Source organism: Pelophylax lessonae (assembly GCF_965119305.1).
Source record: "Pelophylax lessonae genome assembly, chromosome: 4".
In the NCBI taxonomy this organism is placed as follows: Eukaryota; Metazoa; Chordata; class Amphibia; order Anura; family Ranidae; genus Pelophylax; species Pelophylax lessonae.
In genome coordinates, this window is record NC_138771.1 from 451,129,896 (window position 1) to 451,153,304 (window position 23,409).

Sequence of the window (23,409 nt, forward strand, 5' to 3'; positions counted from 1 at the left end):
GCTCAGCTTTTTAATACCAAATAAAAGCCAACATAATATTCTGCAGTCGCAAATCATAACGATGATTCTGTTGTACCAAAGGCACGATGGCCAACGCTGTCTCTCACTATGAAGATATTTCTATAGCACAGGAATCTGAATGAATCTGAGAAATACACGTACGTTCATGCAATGCTTTTTACCATCAGTGTTCATGTGTTTATTCAGACCCCTCATCGGAAATCCTTGTTCCAATCTGTCTGCTTCGCTCATCTCTTTACAGGGGTTAACAGTGAAAAGACTCATCCCCATTCTGTGCCAATCACCTGAGTGTGAGAGATACAGAGAGAGAGAGAGAGAAAGAGGGAGAGCCGGCGAGCAAGAACATCTCTCCAGCAAGCTGGCCTCATCTCCCAGCTGTGGGCACAGAATCTGACGGAGCGAAAAGGAGACGGGGAAAGCCCCGAGCAACACGATGAAGCGGTACCAAGAACATCATCTGCAGCAGGTAGGTAACAGGCTTCTTGTGACTACAGACATACGCCTAGAAGGACTCGGTGTTCCTCTAATTCCATTCATTCTTCAGTTTACCAAACGCTGTTTCCTTTCTGATTTTCAATAGGATACAGCAGGCAGGAACCTGTTGTACACATGAATGCAAATCTTTAGCATAGGAAATAATGGAATGGCTTTTTGATGAATGAAATTACTATCAGGAGAAAGCAGAGCCAGTAATGTCATTGGATTATTTGGGAAATTGATCTAGAGGCAGACATTACAGTGGAGAAAAAAAAAAAGAAATGAAATATAAATGTTGTTCTTTGATATAGTGTGAGTCCTGTTTATCTCTTCTTTTGTGTTTTTTTTTTTTTTTTGGTAGAGCGGAGATATAAGTGGTTCTTGATGTGTGTAGGAAAAAAAAAATGATTTTCTCATATGGGGGACTTCTTCTGGATTAACCTCTTCCATGCATGAAACATGAAAGAGTATAATGTCTATAGAGCCAGTGATTTTTGCCCTTTACAATATCTATCTACATACCTATATATACACACATGCAAGAGAATAATGTCTATATAGTTCAGTGATTTTTGCCCTTTACAATATATATATATATATATATATATATATATATATATATATATATATATATATATATATATATATATGTATATATATATATATATATATATATAGATATATATATATATCTATATCTATACATCTATATATCTATATATATATGTCTATATATATATATATATATATATATATACAGTGGGTACGGAAAGTATTCAGACCTCCTTAAATTTTTCACTCTATGTTATATTGCAGCCATTTGCTAAAATCATTTAAGTTCATTCTTCTTCCTCATGAATGTACACATAGCACCCCATACTGACAGAAAAACACAGAATTGTTGACATTGTTGCAGATTTATTAAAAAAGAAAAACTGAAATATCACATGGTCCTAAGTATTCAGACCCTTTGCTCAGTATTTAGTAGAAGCCCCCTTTTGATCTAATACAGCCAGGAGTCTTTTTGGGAAAGATGCAACAAGTCTTTCACACCTGGATTTGGGGATCCTCTGCCATTCCTCCTTGCAGATCCTCTCCAGTTCTGTCAGGTTGGATGGTAAACGTTGGTGGACAGCCATTTTTAGGTCTCTCCAGAGATGCTCAATTGGGTTTAAGTCAGGGCTCTGGCTGGGCCATTCAAGAACAGTCACGGAGTTGTTGTGAAGCCACTCCTTCGTTATTTTAGCTGTGTGCTTAGGGTCATTGTCTTGTTGGAAGGTAAACCTTCGGCCCAGTCTGAGGTCCAGAGCACTCTGGAGAAGGTTTTTGTCCAGGATATCCCTGTACTTGGCCGCATTCATTTTCCCTCGATTGCAACCAGTCGTCCTGTCCCTGCAGCTGAAAAACACCCCCACAGCATGATGCTGCCACCACCATGCTTCACTGTTGGGACTGTATTGGACAGGTGATGAGCAGTGCCTGGTTTTCTCCACACATACCGCTTAGAATTAAGGCCAAAAAGTTCTATTTTGGTCTCATCAGACCAGAGAATCTTATTTCTCACCATCTTGGAGTCCTTCTGGTGTTTTTTAGCAAACTCCATGCGGGCTTTCATGTGTCTTACACTGAGGAGAGGCTTCCGTCGGGCCACTCTGCCATAAAGCCCCGACTGGTGGAGGGCTGCAGTGATGGTTGACTTTCTACAACTTTCTCCCATCTCCTGACTGCATCTCTGGAGCTCAGCCACAGTGATCTTTGGGTTCTTCTTTACCTCTCTCACCAAGGCTCTTCTCCCCCGATAGCTCAGTTTGGCCGGACGGCCAGCTCTAGGAAGGGTTCTGGTCGTCCCAAACGTCTTCCATTTGAGGATTATGGAGGCCACTGTGCTCTTAGGAACCTTAAGTGCAGCAGAAATCGTTTTGTAACCTTGGACAGATCTGTGCCTTGCCACAATTCTGTCTCTGAGCTCTTCAGGCAGTTCCTTTGACCTCATGATTCTCATTTGCTCTGACATGCATTGTGATCTGGAAGGTCTTATATAGACAGGTGTGTGGCTTTCCTAATCAAGTCCAATCAGTATAATCAAACACAGCTGGACTCAAATGAAGGTATAGAACCATCTCAAGGATGATCAGAAGAAATGGAAAGCACCTGAGTTAAATATATGAGTGTCACAGCAAAGGGTCTGAATACTTAGGACCATGTGATATTTCAGTTTTTCTTTTTTAATAAATCTGCAACAATGTCAACAATTCTGTGTTTTTCTGTCAGTATGGGGTGCTATGTGTACATTCATGAGGAAGAAGAATGAACTTAAATGATTTTAGCAAATGGCTGCAATATAACAAAGAGTGAAAAATTTAAGGGGGTCTGAATACTTTCCGTACCCACTGTATATATATATATATATATATATATATATATATATATATATATATATATGTGTGTGTGTGTGTGTGTAAGAGTATAATGTCTACAGAGTCAGTGATTTCCCTTTACAATCTATCTATCTATCTATCTATCTATCTATCTATCTATCTATCTATCTATATATGAAAGAGTACAATGTCTATAGAGTCAGTGATTTCCCTTTACAATATATATATATATATATATATATATATGTATAATTCATATAAGTATACCCATGCAATATAATATTACATAAATCCATAAATCTATGTATGTATGTATGTATATATGTAGGTATGTATGTATCTATCTATCTTTCAATCTATCCTGGCATCAGATGTCCAGGTGGCCCAGTTACAGTCTTTGTCCTTCTACAGTAAACTTGGATGCTAATACAATGGGGGAGATTTACTAAAGCTGATGCATACTGAATCTATCTATCTATCTATCTATCTATCTATCTATCTATCTATCTATCTATCTATCTATCTATCTATCTATCTATCTATCTATCTATCTATCTATCTATCTATCTATCTATCTATCTATCTATCTATCTATCTATCTATCTATCTAATTTCACCACATTTGGTATTAGGGGAGGAATAATGTGCCATCCTTGGTATCCCTCAGAGGAATAGTGCCCCATTGTTGGTGTCTGTGTGAGAAATGGTGCCCATTGTTGATGTCAGTTGGCTGAATGTTGTCTCAGGCCAGTAGAGGGAACAGTGCCCCAAGGGCCAGATAAAGGCAAGCAAAGGACTGCATTCGCCCCCCGGGCCACAGTTTAGAGACCACTGTACTACAGGGAATCCAAGAGACACTGTAGAACCTGGCAGGATCAATAGGTAATTGAAGCTAAAAGGGAAAACAAAGATGAAAACCCCTGGGCGCTGAAGCAGAAGCCTAGGGCCCAGGGGATGTCCCTGGGTGCTAATGCAATAGGGGGGATTTACTAAAGCTGATACACAATGAATCTATCTATATATCTATGTTTCTATCTATTCTGGCATCAGCGAGAGTAAATTTCACCATATTTGGTATTAGGGGAGGAATAATGTGCCATCCTTGGTATCACTCAGAGGAATAGTGCCCCATTGTTGGTGTCTGTGTGAGAAATGGTGTCCATTGTTGATGTCAGTTGGCTAAATGTTGTCTCAGGCCAGTAGAGGGAACAGTGCCCCAAGGGCCAGATAAAGGCAAGCAAAGGGCTGCATTCGGCCCCCGGGCCACAGTTTAGAAATCACTGTACTACAGGGAATCCAAGAGACACTGTAGAACCTGGCAGGATCAATAGGTAATTGAAGCTCAAAGGGAAAACAAGGATTTAAACCCCTGAGCCCTGAAGCAGAAGCCTAGGGCCCAGGGGATGTCCAGGTGGCCCAGCTACAATCTTCGTCCTTCTACAATAAACTTGGATGCTAATACAATGGGGAGATTTACTAAAGCTGATACACACTGAATCTATCTATCTATCTATCTATCTATCTATCTATCTATCTATCTATCTATCTATCTATCTATCTATCTATCTATCTATCTATCTATCTATCTATCTATCTATCTATCTATCTATCTATCTATCTATCTATCTATCTATCTATCTATCTATCTATCTATCTATCTATCAGTGAACTCTAATTAACAAATTGGCTATGTCAGAAGCATTATTAAAGTAAACTTCACACCTATGTGTTGCGGTAACGCACACACGTTTAAGCATATACCACAATGCAATAATCAGGGCATTATTCATTCTAAATGGCACCGTAAAGCAACACATCTCCAGTAGTGTACCACAACTATTTATAATGCATTACCCTAAGTTATGGCGGGCTGCGTCAGAAAACAAATGGTACCTGTCCAGTTTTATGTGTGTTGTAGTGCATTGACAGTCTATTCAAACAACAAGGTTGCCTTAACGCAATGCGTGTTAACGCGTGACATTATGACACCAGAATAGAATAGTTAGGTGGGAAGGGGGCCTAAGGCAATTGACTTAATTAAAGAGGAACTGCAGTCTGCTTACATAATTTGTAATAAAAACATATTTGCCATTCTGAAGCTTCCCTCCGACCACGTTGCATATTATTTTATATGTACTTTGATTCTGTACTTGCAAAATTTGCTGCAGAAATCTCCCTCCACTAAGTCTGGCTGCAGTGCAGCCATTTTAAATGTGGGCAGCTGAAGCTGCTGCCTGTTCACTTCCTGGATTTACTCCAACACACAGAGGCACACAGACACACACACATGCATATATACAGACACACATATATAAAGACACACATACTCTATATAAAGACACACACACATATATACAGACACATACATATATACAGACACACATATATAGACACACACACACACATATATATAGACACACATATACAGACACACGCACACATGTATACAGACACACACATATATACAGACACACACACACACACATATACAGACAGACACACACATATACAGACAGACACACACACACACACCACTGCTTGCCTGCACATTTCTCCTCTCTTAATGAATACTCATGGATCTCTGCAGTCTCCTGTTATCTCCGTCCTCATCCAGCCCCCTCCAGCTTTGCAGCTCTCATTGGCTCTCCCATGACTCATCCCTTCCCCCTTGCTGGCTCACTAGAGTTAGAGAGAGAGAGAGCTGTGCATGATGTCATTAGCCTAGGCTAATAACCAGACAAGAAAGAGTAAGTGGGCTGTATAAGGTAATTACTGGCAGAAAAAAAAATGGTTTACTATCCAAAGTTAAAACAACAAGGGCAGAAGATTTAATAGATGGAAAGATGAAAAAAATGACTGAAGAGACGCTTTAACTTGCATTCGGCAACCAACACTGAAATTTATTGAGATACGATTAGTCTGAGCAGTACAGTATGAATCTAAATACAGTGCAGGGCACCCCCTCCCCCACCTTCTTAACGTTTGTGCCCTATTTTGCTTTGCAAAATTCCCACCTGAAAATATTGCAGCCATCTGACAATTTTAAACACATCTGATGGATTTTTAAGATATTTTGGAGGTGGTGGTCATCTGGAAGGCTATAGCTAAGACAATTTTTGTAGCACAATCACACCACTAAGGCCTCATGTACACTGCTGCTGATAAACGGACAATTAGGAGCAGTTGGGTGTTTTTTTCAACAGCCCCTGAACTCTCCTCTTTGGTTATCTTATCTGTCCATGTACGCTGATGTTTAAAGTTATTTAGAGGCCGTTGAGTTTAGTGGCATTTTTTTTAAAGCAAAAAAATGTGTTCAGACGGAAGTTTATTGGCATTTGAAACGCCAAATGCTTTTAACAGCGTGTAAACACATGTAAACATGATAACTCGCGTTTATAAGCATTTCCTTTATAGTTGTTTTCAATGGGGATACATTTCTGACCATTTTATAATGTAAAAATTCTTCTAAACGCAAACGCCGCTAAACGCGGCATGTAAACGAGGCAGAATGGACATTTTTAACCGTTGGTTACTAGCTGTCAAGTTCCAGTGTTCAGGAAAAGGTTTTCAAATGTCCCATGTGGCCTAAATGAAGCCTAAAACTGTGGGCAGAAATTATTCGCTACATAAGCGGAACAATGGCCTTCTTATGGTGTAAGTTACACAAGTAGCATGTAGCCAATGGTAGTGATAGCCAATAGGTAACTGAAGCTACAAGGCAGAAACAGAAGCCTAGGGCCCAGGGGATGTCCAAGTGGCCCAGTTACAGTCTTCGGTTTCCTACAGTAAACCCAGGATTCTAATGCAATGGGGGAGATTTACTAAAACTGGTACACACAGAATCTGGTGTAGCTGTGCATAGTAACCAATCAGCTCTAACTTCCGCTTGTTCAATTAAGCTTTGGCAATAAAACCTGGAAGCTGCATACATGGGTAAGGTTTGCTATGAAGGCAACATGGTTAGGGGTTCCCATGTAATAATTCCTGTGAGTGATAGGTCCTTCAGCTCATTGTTTTCATTATCGCTATCAATGAAACAAAAGGTACTGAGCTATCAACAAGCAAAATGTATGGTCTTTTGGTTATCGGTCGCATTTGAAAGTATATTCTGTTCTTTCTCTAATAAATCTTTGACAGTTCTACTTTTCTCCTTCCCCCTTCACTGAAAAAACATGAAGGAAACTCTGATCTAAATGATTGTATGACCTCCCTTGTAGGGCTATGGGCACCTTCAGAGAGGTAGGTATAGAAGATCAAAGGAGACACAGGTGTCTTGACCTGTGTGGTAGCCATGTATTTGACCTCCTTTTAATCCATATCGACCTGCTTCAGGCTGCTTTTGAATTGCCACTGAGTCTTTGCATCCAAAACATCTTCAACCAGCAGATCCATTACTACCTTGTAACAATACAAAGTTGTGTTACTGGCAAAACAAATTATTTTCATCATATGGTTTTAACCACTTTACCGCTGAGTACCGTAGTACTACTGCGGCAAAGTGGCTCGTTATCGTCTGACGACGTAGACCTACGTCGCCAGACTCCTCCCCCTGTAGGCGGCGCTCGCGCGCCGCCGGAGGCACGCTCCCGCTGTTTTCATTCACAGCGGGAGTCGGGCCAGGGGAGGAGCAGCGGCGATCGCCGCTGCTCTGCCCCGATCGTCGGGGAATCCAGTTTGGAGATCCGCCCGCCTGTGTAAACAGAGCGGGCGGATCTCCTAAGTGACAGGGAGTTACAGATCGGAGTGTTCAGCATAGCTGAACATCCGATCTGTCCCTCACTCACTCAGTCATCCCCCCCCACACATTAGTAAGCACCAGGCATACATTAACCCCTCCCTCTCCAATAAAATTAACCCCTTCCCTGCCAGTGTCATTTTTACAGTAACAGTGCATATTTATAGCACTGATTACTGCAGTAATGTCACTGGTACCCCCAAAAGTGTCAAAAATGTCAGTCAAGGGTCCGATCTGTCCGCCGCAATGTCGCAGTCCCGCAAAAAAAATCGCAGATCGCCGCCATTACGCGTTAAAAAAAAAAACACCAAAAATGACAGAAATCTTTCCCATAGTTAGTAAACGCAATAACTTTTGCGCAAACCAATCAAAATACCCTTATTGCAATTTTTTTTACCAAACATGGGTAGCAGAAAACAAACTGGCCAAAAATTTAAAAAAAATTTGGTTTTTACATCTTTTTTGGGGGGAATTTCATATAAAAAAATGTTAAAAATATTGTTATTTTTTCAAAATAAACGCTCTTTTTTTGTTAATAGCGCAAAAAGTAAAAATCGCACAGGTGATCAAATACCACCAAAAGAAAGCTCTGTTTGTGGGGAAAAAAAGGACATAAATTTTGTTTGGGTACAGCATTGCATGACCGTGCAATTGTCAGTTAAAGTCGCACAGCGTCGAATCGCAAAAAGTGGCCCAGACGTAAGACAGCAAAATGCTCTGGTGGTAAAGTGGTTAAAGACTAATTCGCTTTTTTTTTTTTTTGTCAGTAAAAAGATTGTTTTCATGGTTCAGATGATTGTTCCTATAGATCGCTGCCCTAGTCAGGGTAAATTTCGTTTTTGGTTCTGTTGTAATCGGGGGGAGCAATCTATCATCTGGGTCTGGCCAGGTTTTCCTTAGCTTGGTGGTTGATTGTTGTTCCACTCTGCCTGAGTTATGAAAATTTATTGGACATCAGCCAATCCCTGGGAAGGGGCACCCAGGTGGCTTGGGATATAAAAAAGTTTGAGAGGCCTATTCAGAGTGTTATTATCCTGGGGCTGCTGCCCATTGGGAGGCAGCCAATTTGTATTACCGAGAAGGGATGTTGTTAGACCTCAGCATGTGCTGGGCTCAGAGCCTAGAAGAGATTTGACTAAAGCAAAGGTCTCAAAAATTTATAAACAAAGGGCCAGTTTACTGTCCTTCAAACTTTAGGGAGGCCTGACTGTGGCCAGTGGAAGAAGAAAATATCCTGACATCAGTGGGAGTAAACAATGCCCCATCGTTGGTTTTAGGGGGAGTAATAGTGCCCCATCATTAGTGTCAGTGTGAAGAATAGTTGCCCATTGTTGGTGTCAGTGGGAGGAATAATGCTCCATTGTTGGTGTAAGTGGGAGGAATTGTGCCCCACCATTGGGATCAGTAAAAGGAATAGTACCCCATCATTAATGTCAGTGTGAGGAATAGTGCCCCCTTATTGAGGTCAGTGGAAAGAATAGCATACTAATGTTGCGGGCTACAGTTTGGAGACCACTGGACTAAAGTATATTTGCTGGAGAATATCACATGTGAAGGATCCTTTTTCTTCCTCATTGGAAAGTGTTGAATGGAGGCTGGGTAGCAGACAGCCATCCTTGGACTTGTGAGTAAGTCTTTGATTATGGATCCCAGGTTTGCATGTGCTTGGGGATGTAACTCTTATAGAGTTCCAGATTAATTGGCCATTCCCTCCCATCTCCAGCAAAGGCTGTTAGGCTAGGTTCACACATGTCCGGTGCGATCTCCCCTTCTGTTTTCAATTTCCAAAGCAGCTGTTCAGTGGTTCAGCTATGACTTGGATACGGTTCACAAACAAATTTTTGGAGCCAGCGGCCACCATCTTCTTTAACAATAGCTGGTTTTTAACCACTAGCCAACTGCTCACAGTAATCCTACTGCGGCAGTGTTGTTCCCCTGGGTCCAGCGACGTAGAGCTACCTATGTTTAGACACAGCGGGAGTCGGGCCCGGAGGAGGAGAGGCAGCAATCGCTGCCTCCCTTCCCCGATTGTTGGGGAAAGTGTGAGAAGACCCGCCTGCTTATGTAAACAAAGCAGGCGGATCTTCTCAGTAACAGATAGGGAGAGATCCCAGGATTCAGCATAGCTGAACCTGCGATCTCTGTCTCTGTCACAGAACCCCCCCCCCTCCCCCCACACACGTCAGTAAGCATGAGGCATACATTTAACCCCTTGATCACCAACAGTGTTAACCCCTTCCCTGCCAGTGTCATTATTACAGCAACAGTGTATATTTATAGCACTGATTACTGTAGTAATGTCACTGGTCCCCCCCAAAGTGTCAAAAATGTCAGTTAGGGGTCCAATCTGTCCAACACAATGTCGCAGTCCCGCAAAAAATATCAGATTGCCGCCATTATTAGTAAAAACAAACAAACAATAATAATGAGATAAATCTTTCCCGTAGTTAGTAAATGCGATGCGTCAACCAATCAAAATACACTTATTGTGATTTTTTTTACCAAAAATATGTAGCAGAAAACAAATTGGCCTAAAATGTTAAAAAAATTAGATTTTTACATTTTTTTGGGGGGAATGTTATATAGCAGAAAGTGAAAAATATTGTTTTTTTTTTTTCAAAATTGTCGCTCTTTTTTTGTTTATAGCGCAAACATTTAAAATCGCACAGGTGATCAAATACCACCAGAAGAAAGCTCTATTTGTGAGGAAAAAAGGCCGTAAATTTTCGTTCGGTCGCATGACCGCGCAATTGTCCGTTAAAGTAACGCAGTGCCGAATCACAAAATAGGGCGTGGTCAGGAAGGGGGTAAAATCGTCCGGGGCTGAAGTGGTTAAGGATCGGGCCGAAAAGCCTTAACAACGGATTCCCTGCTGACAGCTGAATGTAAAAAAAAAAACATTACCGGAAATAAAAAATTGCCCAAAAAAGCAGTGGGGCCCCCCCCAATCCATACCAGGCCCTTTCACATCTGGTACAGATTATAGGGAAACCCCACACCAATTATTTTTTTATTTAAAACAGCGTAAGGTCCCCCAAAACTGCATACCTTATGGATTTTAAAGGGGAACCCCCACGCCAAAATAAAAAAAAGGCATGGGGTCCCCCCCAAAATCCATACCAGACCCTTATCTGAACATGCAGGCCGGCAGGTCAGGAAAGGGAGGAGAAAAGATATGTCCCCCCACCACCTTGTCCCTATGTTAATGGAGTTAAGGGCCTCTTTCCCACAACCCTGCCTGGTGGTTGTGGAGGTCTGCGGACAGGGGGCTTATTGGTGTTTATCGTGATTGATGCTGGATCTACACAGGGGGGCATTCATCTGGGGGCCCCCTTGTTAAACAAAAGCAACCCCTTATGTTGAGAGCATGTGGCATGGTATGATTCAGGAGGGGGGTCGCTCGCTCGTCTGCCTCCTTTCCTGGCCTAGCAGGTTGCATGCTCTAATAAGGGTCTGGTATAGATTTTGGGGGGGACCCCATGCTGTTTTTTTCTTAATATTTTGGCATTGGGTTCCTATTAAAATCTGTACCAGACCTGAAAGGGCCTGGAATGGATTGAGGGGGACCTCATCAATTCGTGTTCAAAACTGATGAGATGTGCAAATTCAGATACATTCCCATAAAAGGCAATGGGCTTGGATTTAGCATCTGAATCGCACCACAGCGCTCAGGAAACGCACAGGATTTTTTAAAAATTTGCAGTGAATTGGCACTGTCGCTGTGCCGCATTTATGTGAACCGGCTCAATAGAAAGCCAGTTTGGTTTACATGTCATGAGAATTGGATGCGGTTCAAAAGGCATCCAATTTGCATATATGTGAACAGGGCTTTACAAGAGGATTTTGTCTAAAGTTTGTCCTCCTGCAAATTTCTATTAACAGTTTGGAGTATCCAGCACTCTATCCCTTTCCCCTGTTTGCAGCAATGAATCTACAAAAAAGACAATCCCTAGACTAGACCGAGCCTGTGTTGTTGGTGCACATGGAACTGGTCTGACAGCCTCTGAACTGGGAGACCTGGAGTAATCTTTAGCGACCCCCTTCATGCTACATTCCTTTCAAAAATAGTTTCAGTGGCCTGTCTTTATATTAATGCAGGAAATGTATGCAGTAATGAGTAATTTGTAACACAATTGACCGATGATCGATTTAGGCTGATCTCTTGGTCATAACTAAACACAGGTGATCAATGTTCAATTGATTTCCACATTGTCTATTAAAACGGATCAGTTTGAGAAAAATATGATTTCTTTTGCAATTTTTGATTTTGAGGTTGAATAATCATTATTAAAAAATATATATTTTAAGCTAAAAATCAGTAGAAGTATTGATGAAAATTCCGTGCTTGTTTGTTTTGAAATTTTATTAAAATTCAGGTAATCGGTAGATGCATTTAGCAATTAGCATACATATTTTAACCAATTCAATTAAGTTTTAGCTTTTTATATAAACTCAACTATGTTTATCAGAACCAAGTTACATGATTTTTACTGCTAAAAGGTTTAAATCAAATTTAGCATAAATTATTTTAACCAATTCAATCAAGTTATTAAAATATTCGTTCTCTGATTAGATTTGCATGTGTATGGGCACCATTTGATGAAAATCTCCTTTAGATTTACTAACAGCTATGGTGTATGAGAGTAGGGCCCTGTCATAGTCCAAACTAGGGACAGGGTTAACTTCTTCTTAGTTCCCAACTACAGTTCCCCACTTCCTGTATAGTTGAAAGATAAAGCATCAAGGATGGGAGGAGTTCAAGAAATCTAGGTGTGAAAAAAAAAGTAGAACGTAAGACCGACCATAGACGGTTCGAATCTTGGCCGGTTCAGCAGCAACCGGACAAGATTCGAACCATGTATGGACAGGCTGAATGTACCAAATTGATTGATCGATCAGTTTGCCAGATTAAACCAACAGGTGTACATATAAAATTCACACAACATTAGATAATCCACAGGATTGTATCCTAAAAATGGCGATCTGAAGAGGCTGAAAGACCACATTTTATAGACTACTATGTAGCCAGTTGCACAAGTAAATGTAAAGTGCCAACATGAAGCAAATGGAATCTTGGTTTTCTTATGGTGTGCATGGTGACCTATACCTGGGGAACAAGTGGTGGCCAGGAGCAGAGCCTGTCCCCTGTCTGGACCATGTGGCGGAAAAACTTGTGACCTTGTTGCATTTAAGCAGGGTGCGTGGCCCAGCCTCCGATGAACCTGGCTTGGAACCACAGAATTGTGGCCACCAACAATTTTGTTTTATAGTATTTTGTGCAGTCTCCTTGCCAAGGGTTTTTCAGTCGTGAAGAGAGAGCAATAGATCAGGAAAAAGTTTTAGCACTTCCTAGTTGCAATGTGATGTCACCATTCAACTCCGCCCAACATGTTTTGTCGTCAAGACTTTGTCGGAGGACTTGGGTTACATTTTAGAAAGAGCCAGTATCGTATAGTTCTCCAGAGTACGACTTTTATGATTTTCATTTATTTCTAGGGTGATAATTTGTATATTGGTTTATTGAGTATATATTAGGTTTTCAACACTAGTGAGTGCTGCACTTAATTTTTGGGTGTTTGGTTTATTTACATATTTATTATTTACATAGAGTTGTATTCAAAATTATTCAACCCCCACTGAAATTGATTGTTTTGGCCAGTTTGACATTAATTTTGATCATTCAGTCATCCTGCTTACAATTAAATCAAAGAGGCACGTGTAGGTCAGACAAATATAACATAACATTTATAATGAAATAACCACAAATGTCTTTTCTGTGCTCACATCATTATCAGTTTTATTCAACCCCCGAGTGACATTCAATCTTAGTACTTAGTACAACATCCTTTTACAGTTATAACAGCTTTTAAACGTGAAGCATAGCTTGACACAAGTGTCTTGCAGCGATCTACGGGTATCTTCGCCCATTCGTCATGGGCAAAAGCCTCCAGTTCAGTCACATTCTTAGGCTTGTGCACTGCAACTGCTTTCTCTAAGTCCCACCAGAGGTTCTCAATCAGATTTAAGTCTGGTGACTGTGATGGCCACTCCAAAATGTTCCAGCCTTTAATCTGCAACCATGCTCTAGTGGACTTGGAGTTATGCTTGGGATCATTGTCCTGTTGAAAGGTCCAACGTCTCCCAAGCCTCAGGTTTGTGACGGACTGCATCACATTGTCATCCAATATCTCCTGGTACTGAAGAGAATTCATGGTACCTTGCACACGCTGAAGCTTCCCTGTACCTGCAGAAGCAAAACAGCCCCAAAGCATGATTGATCCCCCGCCATGCTTCACAGTAGGCAAGGTGTTCTTTTCTTCATAGGCCTTGTTCTTCCTCCTCCAAACATGGCGTTGATCCATGGGCCCAAACAGTTCTAATTTTGTTTCATCAGTCCACAGAACACTATCCCAAAACTTCTGTGGTTTGTCCACATGACTTTTGGCATACTGCAGTCGACTCTTCTTATTCTTTGGAGACAGCAAGGGGGTGCGCCTGGGAGTTCTGGCATGGAGGCCTTCATTACGCAGTGTGCGCCGTATTGTCTGAGCAGAAACTTCAGTACCCACATCTGACAAATCTTTTCTCAGTTCCTCAGCAGTCACACGGGGACTTTTCTCCACTCTACGCTTCAGGAAGCGCACAGCAGTCAAAGTCAGCATCTTCTTTCTGCCATGGCCAGGTAGCGTTTCAACAGTGCCCTTTGCCTTGAATTTGCGAATGATGCTTCCTATGGTGTCTCTTGGTATGTTTAACATCTTTGCAATCTTCTTATAGCCATTGCCCTTCCTGTGAAGAGTAATCATCTCTTCTCTTGTCTTCCTGGACCATTCTCTTGACTTCACCATGTTTGTAACCACACCAGTAAATGTCTAGAAGGAGCTGAGTATCACAGTCATTTTAAAGCTGCCTAATTGGTGCTTATTAGGCTTTATTGCTGCTCCCTGACATCCACAGGTGTTTTCAATACCTGATTGAAAACACTTCAATGAACCTCTGTTCTTCAGAGTGGTAGTCTTTAAGGGGTTGAATAATTGTGTCAATGAAGAATTCACAAAAGAAACATTTACTACTGTATTACAAAACCAATTGATGTCATTTTAGTTGCATATGGTTCTTTAAGAAGTCCTTGTAGGATTTCATTCTGAATACAATTACAAATGTACACTAAATTCCCTAAACCCTTTACAGCATTGGGGGGGTTGAATAATTTTGAATACAACTGTATAGGGCTCTGTTTTAACAGACATTGTTCAGACAAATTAGTACATGCGTGACCTTCTTTAGCTTTTGTTGATGCTGCTCACACCAAACTGTTCATGATTTGTGTACACACTCAATCTTTGCTATGTTGATTAAAACGCTGACCTCTTGCTACATGAAGTACCTTTCTATTCTATCTGCGCTGTGTATCATCAGAATTGTGAATATTAATTTAAATTATTTATATAACACCATGGAATGAGGCAAATTGAGATAAAAGATGTGTTGGGTTAGGAGCTTATCATGGAGCATTCTGGCCAGATAGGCGATCATCTGGTCTGTGTTTCTTGGAGAGAAATGTAAGTTTGCTTTCTATGAGACACATACTATGTTGCTTCTGGTTTTCAGCTGTGCTCTGTGTTGTACATCAGACTGTGGGGTATAATTGTCACTAAAATACAAGCTACAAGTAGTGGAAATGAGGTTGCTAAGCAGAGCAGCTGGGCTTACTTTCCGTTAAGTGTAAGGAGCGTCACAGCTCAGCATTGTCTTCCAGTAGAGCTACTTTTCCCTTGAGGCAATATAGGATGTGAAGTACTACAGTGTGCTATAACCTGCAGGAGGGTGCTGGGGATCAACTAGCTTCATGTCAGTTGCTTGACTTGGTTTTGTTTCCTGGTATAAGGTGGTGATGGGTGGTCTTCATGCTGTACTCTCACCACTGTTGGAAGAGATAGAGCTCTGCCAAGACCACTTTACCTGTTGCCACTGTGCCAAACAATATGGAGGAGCCGATAGCGGAGATTCGGGGTTCTATTGAAAACTCCTACAAGGTGAGTTTTGGATATGTCCTCCTCAGGTTCACTTAAAAATATGGCCAACATGTGGCCCTCTAGCTGTTAAAGAACTGTGAGTGCTGCCATACCCTGTATGAATCCCATGAAAGCTTGTTGGTTTTTGTAGTTGTCCAGCCATTGCACACTTTTGGGTTAATGAGTCTTAGACCATTGAATGAGTGTGAGCTTAGACCTTAAAATCTACACTCACTGGCCACTTTATTAGGTACACCTTGCTAGTACCAGGTCGGACCCCCTTTTACCCTTCAGAGCTGCCTTAATTCCTAGTGGCATAGATTCAACAAGGTTTTGGAAACATTCCTCAGACATTTTGTTCCATATTGACATGATAACATCACGCAGTTGCTGCAGATTTGTCGGCTGCACATCAATAATGCAAATCTGCCATTCCACCACATCCCAAAGGTGCCCTATTGGATTGAGATGTGGTGACTGTGGAGGAGTACAGTGAACTCATTGTCATGTTGAAGAAACCAGTTTGAGATGATTTGAACTTTGTGACATGGTGCATTATCCTGATGGAAATAGCCATCAGAAGATGGGTATACTGTAGTTATAAAGGGATGTACATAGTTAACAATACTCAGGCAGGCCATGGCGTGTAAACAATGCTCAATTGGTACTAAGGAACCCAAAGTGTGCCAAAAGATTTCCCCCACACCATTTCACCACCACCACCACCATAAGCCTGAGCCATTGATACAAGGCAGGATGGATCCATGCTTTCATCCAGTTTATGTCAAATTCTGACCCTACCATCTGAATGTCGTAGCTGAAATCAAAACTCATCGGACCAGGCAACATTTTTCCAAACTTCCATTGTCCAATTTTGGTGAGCCTTTGCAAATTGTAGCCTCAGCTTTCTGTTGTTAGCTGATAGGTGTGGTCTTCTGCTGCTGTAGCCTATCTGCTTCAATGTTCAATGTGTTGTGCATTTAGAGATGGTGTTCTGCATACCTTGGTTGTAGCGAGTGGTTATTTGAGTTACTGTTGCCTTTCTATCCTCTCGAGCCAGTCTGCCCATTCTCCTCTGACATCAACAAGGCATTTTTTGTCCACACAACTGATGCTCACTGGATATTTTCTCTTTTTCAGACCATTCTCTGGAAACCCTAGAGATGCTTGTGGATGAAAATCCCAGTAGATCAAAAGTTTTTGAAATACTCAGACCAGCCCTTCTGTCACCAACAACCATGCAACCTTCAAACTCACTTAAATCCCCTTTCTTTCCCATTCTGATGCTCGGTTTGAACTCCAGCAAGTCATCTTCACCACATCTAGATGCCTAAATGCATTGAGTTGCAGCAATGTGATTGGCTGATTAGCAATTCGTGTTACCAAGCAATTGAACAGGTGTACCTAATAAAGTAGCTGATGAGTGTAGATAATAACTTGCAAAACCCTCCTCCCACCATTTGTATTGCCTTCCTTATGTTTGCACACATCAGCTGCTGCACAGCGGGAGAGATGCTGCCGGCAATCACACCTGCTCAACCCCTCTGTTGTCACATTTGTAATGCCCATCCTCCTCATACATCTGTAGCAGCATCCTGTCTCCTCCTCACCCTCCTCAGCACAATGACAACTACCACCAGGACTAATGTGGACCTACCATGTCCCCAACTGACCCACTGACCGTAATCCACACGGATTTAGACATGCTGTGACACCTCCTGCGCCCCCACCCCCCTTTGGACTGGCAGCCACTTGCAAACCTCAAGGTTTATATCACAGTATTCCTGCAACATGTATCAGTTTTAATGCACTGATTCACAGGACCAAAAAACACTTAAAGTGTAACTCCACTTTTGTTGAGGAAAAAACATTCCCTTCTGGGTGATCTATGTACATTACAGGGATTTTAACAAACTTTGTTGCAGATTCCTATCTTTTGTTATTCTGAAGAAATCATTGTTTGTTCCTCTGTGCCTCTGTGCTGAGTGAGCCTAATGAGAGTGGTTTCATAATTATCTATCAGCTGTGGCAGCTGCAGGGCTCTAATGAGGAAAGCTGCTGGGTCTGCATCCCTGGCATGAAGTGCCATTTACTTGTACATTGCATTACATTGCATTACATTACATACATTTTTTTTTTTTTTTTTTTTTGCATTTGTAAAAGAGAGACCGGGAAGGGACAAAAAAGGGAGAGTTAGTTAAGGTGAATTAAAGTGTTACTAAACCCAGGACCCTGCATTCACTATATCTATTCTCCAACAGTACACAGAACATGGAAATGCAATTATTTCAGTAAATATAAACTTCTTGGGGAACCAAAAGTATGTGATTGAGTATGTTAAGAGATGCATATTATTTGTAATAATTAAATAATTCTGTAATAAAGAGTATTTAAAAAAAATATATAAACTTCTAAATACCCTTTTCTCATCAGCAGTATATAACAGTCTTATGACTTCTATTAGTGTCTGGTTAAAGCTTGTAGGAGGAGTTTTCATTCAACTCTGACATGGTCTAAGGGGCTGCAGGACCCCTGACCCCCTGTCTGGACAGTGCTGATTGGCCCTTTGCTAATCGCATGCACCCTCCCAAAAAAAAAAAAAAACCTCTCTAACAATAGACATCAAACTGTGCATGTGCAGAATGCCTTTATTGACTGGACAGTCTGAAAGAAAACTTGATGCATAGTAAGCCGCCTGGACCCTCCAAACCATGTGGGCCCTGGAAGAGTTGCACCCTCTTCACTGAGTATAAACAACCTACAAACAATAAAAGGTGCAGGTATGACTTATGTCAATCACCCTGTGCTGCTTTTTTTTCCCATTTTAGCAGGAAGTACAGGCATTCCAACTGTTAGGCTGATTTGAAAGCTTCCCTGGTTTAGAGAATGATTACAATTTTACAACTAGCAAAAGTGTGTTCCATAGGTTTTCACAGCCTATTGCATTAGAGTGTGCACCCCAACTCAAACACACATACCCTTTCTCTGTAGCCTCAGTTGCATGAACAGTGAATGAACAGGAAGTGCTCTGTGCTGAGCGGCTTCCTGATTATTCACAAACTGAAGCTTAGTAAACAGTTTACTATGCTTCACTTATAAATGAACACAGTGAGTGAGTGTGTTCACTGTGTTCATTTAGAAAAGAAAGGCGCCAGTAAATGACATATTTACTAGTTCTTTCCCCCACTCCCCATCCTGAAACATCCCCCCCTGCTTGAAGCAGCGAGGGGGAGATGAGTAGGGAAGCCAGCAGCACTGTGGTGCGGTCAATACGGGGGAGGCCAGGGCACGGGCAGTGGGGGAAATCGGCACTGCACATAGTGCATAGGGTGTGCCGGGCATATCCGTCACACCCCCTATGCACGCCTATGGTGTGTCCTTTAAGGGACAGAAGTTATTAGAGTATTTAACAAAATCTGTGATACTCATACAAAATAGTGTTATTTTTATAAGGAGACATTTATCCACAGAACACCAGTAGAAGCACTTCAAGCTTTTAACTGTGCTTTCTTTTAATTGATATTAGAATGATACATTACATGATAGACATTTTGTTACATGCTATACAAAAACCAAAATTAAAGGGTAACTCCACTTTCGTGGGGAAAAATTCAGCAAATAAAGAAAAAACAATATAGCATATACAATTACTGTATACAATTAATGGACTGCAACATTGCGGCGGACAGATCGGACCCTTGACTGACATTTTTGACACTTTTGGGGGTACCAGTGACATTACTACAGTAATCAGTGCTATACATATGTACTGTTACTGTAAAAATGACACTGGGAGGGAAGGAGTTAACTTTATTGGAGAGGGAGGGGTTAAGTGTGTCCCTAGGGGCATGCTTCTAACTGTGATTGGATGTGGCTGTGTGTGTAACAGCAGAGATCAACGGTCCTACATAGCAGGACCGTATGATCTGTGCTTTTACACAGGGAAGAATGACAGACGGCTTTGTTTACATTAGCCGCCTGCCTTTCTCCCTCTCCACCCAACAATCGCGAGTGACCGGCGGACATCGGGTCCACCGGTCACACGCGCGGGCTTCTTAGGGTACGAGCGGGGGCGGCAGCGCGCCTCCGGCGGCGCTCGCCCCCTATTGGCTCCCAGGCTAGTGACGTACCAGTATGTCACTTTGCCTGGGAGGGGCTGACCGCCGCTGTATATAGTCGGGCGGCGGTTGGCAAGTGGTTAAGAATTACGTGCAAAGTAAGGGTACCGCTTTCAGCACCTCAAATCGGAAACAATCATACCGCCAGGGAGGTTAATGGATATGTTTTATAACAGAAAGTAGAAAATATCTGGGGGTTTTTCAAAATTTTCCAACTTTTATATAATAAAAAATAAAAAATCCAGTTGTGATCTAATACCACCAAGAGAAAGCTCTATTTGTGTAAAAAAAAATATAAAAATGTAATTTACATACAGTGGTGCATAACCACACAATTGCCAGTTAAAGTACCGCAGTGCTAAATAGCAAAAAATGCTTAAGTTATGAAGGGGGTAAAACCTTCAGGAGGTCAAGCTGTTAAGTCCCCATTCACACTAGCGCGACTTGTCAGGCGACTTGGTCGCCTGACAAGTCGCGGTCGGTCGCCTGCCATTGATTAGCACAGGACCCGTTCTAATAGGAGCGACACAAGTCACTCCGACTTAGAAAAAGGGTCCTGTACTACTTTGGGGCGACCTGGAGGTGACTTGCATTGACTTCAATGATATGAAGTCCGTGCATGTCGCGCCGAGGTCGCGGTGCACTTCACAGGTCGCCCTGGCAAGTCGTGTCGCCCCTGTGTGAATGGGCTTTAATACATTTTAAGTAGAAACTCTATACAAAAATAAAAACAAAAACACACAAAGAAGACTCTTTGGGTTTGGTATACAAGGAAGGTGTGATCTGGATCTCCCATCAGAGTGGTAGCCTCCATCCCAAATTTCGTACAAACAGGAAATGCATTTGCCCGGGGGACTTTAAATGAGGCTACACACTCAAAAATAACATGGTGCAGTATTATACCAATAGTTCAAATGTTTTATTGAACAATCATATGGATACTAATCACATTCAGTAAAACCATGTTGGACTGATCAGTAGTAAAATACATGTACAATGTGTACAATATAAAATAGGGTATACAAGTAACAGCATCAACATACGTTGTGAGCACATAGAAGCATGTACAAATGACATGATAAAATGTAGCACCCTTTATACTCGCGTTTCACAAAATATAATTTGCTTCCTCAGGAGTAGGTGTACATCATGAATTAGATCAGTCTTAGCATGGAAGCACTGGAAACGGTGGTCTGCTGGAAGGTCTGACCCGGGAGCTATGGGGGGGCTCAGGTGGGCATTTTGTACCAATACATGTTGGTGATACATGCATTTTTTCCACCCTCTTTGTGAACAGCATCTGGTTTCAGGTACATGGACACACACTTCTTCACCAGCAGTCCTGCTCTCCTTGTGACCCCTGTGCCCACCTGAGCCCCCCCCCCACGGCTCCCCGGTCAGACCTTCCAGCAGACCACCGTTTCCAGTGCTTCCATGCTAAGACTGATCTAATTCATGATGTACACCTACTCCTGAGGAAGCGAATTATATTTCGTGAAACGCGCCGAGTATAAAGGGTGCTATATTTTATCATGTCATTTGTACATGCTTGTATGTGCTCACAATGTATGTTGATGCTGTTACGTGTATACCCTATTTTATATTGTACACATTGTACTTGTATTTTACTACTGATCAGTCCAACATGGTTTTACTGAATGTGATTATTATCCATATGGTTGTTTAATAAAACATTTGAACTATTGGTATAATACTGCACCATGTTATTTTTGAGTGTGTAGCCTCATTTAAAGTCCCCCGGGCAAATGAATTTCCTGTTTGGGTTTGGTATGGATTTTATGGGGGGTAACCAACACGAAAATAGAAAAATGTTTACATGAGGTCTCCCTATGTGGCCTTGTGCCGATGATATTACTTTAGATAACATGATTCAAGAGCCACTGACAAGTAAAAGGAGCAAGTTGGAGGGGGGAGGAGGGGGGGGGGGGGTGTGTGGAAGAGGTTCTGACTACAGGACCGCAGTCAACCTCACAAACATTGTCTAAATACCAAAGTTTTGCAAAGAATGGGCAAAAATGTCACTCTCCAGATGTGCAAAGCTGGTAAAGACATACCCAAAAAGACTTGCAGCTGTAATTGCAGGAAAAGGCGGTTCTATACAGTATTGACTCAGGGGGGCTGAATACAAATGCACGCCACACTTTTCACATATTTATTTGTAGAAAATTAAAAAAAACATTTATCATTTTCCTTCCACTTCACAGTTATGTGTCACTTTATGTTGGTCTATCACATAAAATCCCAATAAAATACATTTATGTTTTAGGTTGTTACATGAAGATTTTACCCCCTTCCTGACCAGGGCTTATTTTGCAATTCGGCACTGCGTGATTTTAACGGACAATTGCGCGGTCGTGCGACGCTGTACCCAAACGAATTTGACGTCCTTTTTTTTCCCACAAACGCAGCTTTCTTTTGGTGGTATTTGATCACCTGTGCGATTTTTTGATCATGCGCTATAAACAAAAAAAGAGCTTCAATTTTGCAAAAATAACAATATTTTTCACATTTTTTTATATGAAATTCCTTCCAAAAAAATGTAAAAATAAATTTTTTTTAACATTTTCGGCCAATTTGTTTTATGCTACATTTGTTTGGTAAAAAAAAAAATCGCAAAAAGCGTATTTTGATTGGTTTGCGCAAAAGTTATCGCGTTTACTAACAAAGGGAAAGATTTTTGTCATTTTTGTTGTAATGGCGTAATGGCGGCGATCTGCGATTTTTTTTCGGTACTGCGACATTGCGGCGGACAGATCGGACCCTTGACTGACATTTTTGACACTTTTGGGGTTACCAGTGACATTTTTACAGTAATCAGTGCTATACATATGCACTGTTACTGTAAAATTACACTGGCAGCGAAGGGGTTAATTTTATTGGAGAGGGAGGGGTTAATGTATGCCTGGTGCTTACTAACATGTGGGGGGGAGGTGACTGACTGACACAGGGACAGATCACATATGTTCAGCTATGCTGAACACTGCGATCTGTCACTCCCTGTCACTTAGGAGATCCGCCCGCTCTGTTTACACAAGCAGGCGGATCTCCAAACTAGATTCCCCAACGATCGGGGAAGAGCAGCAGCGATCGCCGCCGCTCCTCCCCTGGCCCGACTCCCGCTGTGATTGAATACAGCGGGAGAGAGCCTCCTCCTCCTCTGGCCCGACTCCCGCTGTGATTGAATACAGCGGGAGAGTCTCCGGCGGCGTGCGCGCGCCACCCACAAGGGGCGGAGTCCAGCGACGTAGGTCTACGTCGCTGGACGATAACGAGCCCCATTTTTACAGTAACAGTGCATATATATAGCACTGATTACTGTAGAAATGTCACTGGTACCCCCAAAAGTGTCAAAAATGTCAGTCAAGGGTCCGATCTGTCCGCCGCAATGTCGCAGTCCCGCAAAAAAAATCGCAGATCGCCGCCATTACGCGTTAAAATAAAAAACACCAAAAATTACAGAAATCTTTCCCTTAGTTAGTAAACGCAATAACTTTTGCGCAAACCAATCAAAATACGCTTATTGTGATTTTTTTTACCAAACATAGGTGGCAGAAAACAAATTGGCCAAAAATGTAAAAAAATTTTGATTTTTACATTTTTTGGGGGGGAATTTCATATAAAAAAATGTTAAAAATATTGTTATT

General features: G+C 41.7%; 1 protein-coding gene across 1 annotated transcript in view; it reads left to right on the top strand.

Moving 5' to 3' along the window:
• Positions 1–204: 204 nt before the first annotated feature.
• The window catches only part of SLC6A7 (solute carrier family 6 member 7), a 212,776-nt gene continuing 189,571 nt past the window's right edge, over positions 205–23,409 (top strand). The window contains exon 1 of the mRNA XM_082256632.1: positions 205–487. Within this exon, the coding sequence (XP_082112758.1) occupies positions 455–487 (33 nt within the window). The 5' untranslated portion in view covers positions 205–454. The remainder of the gene's footprint in view (positions 488–23,409) is intronic.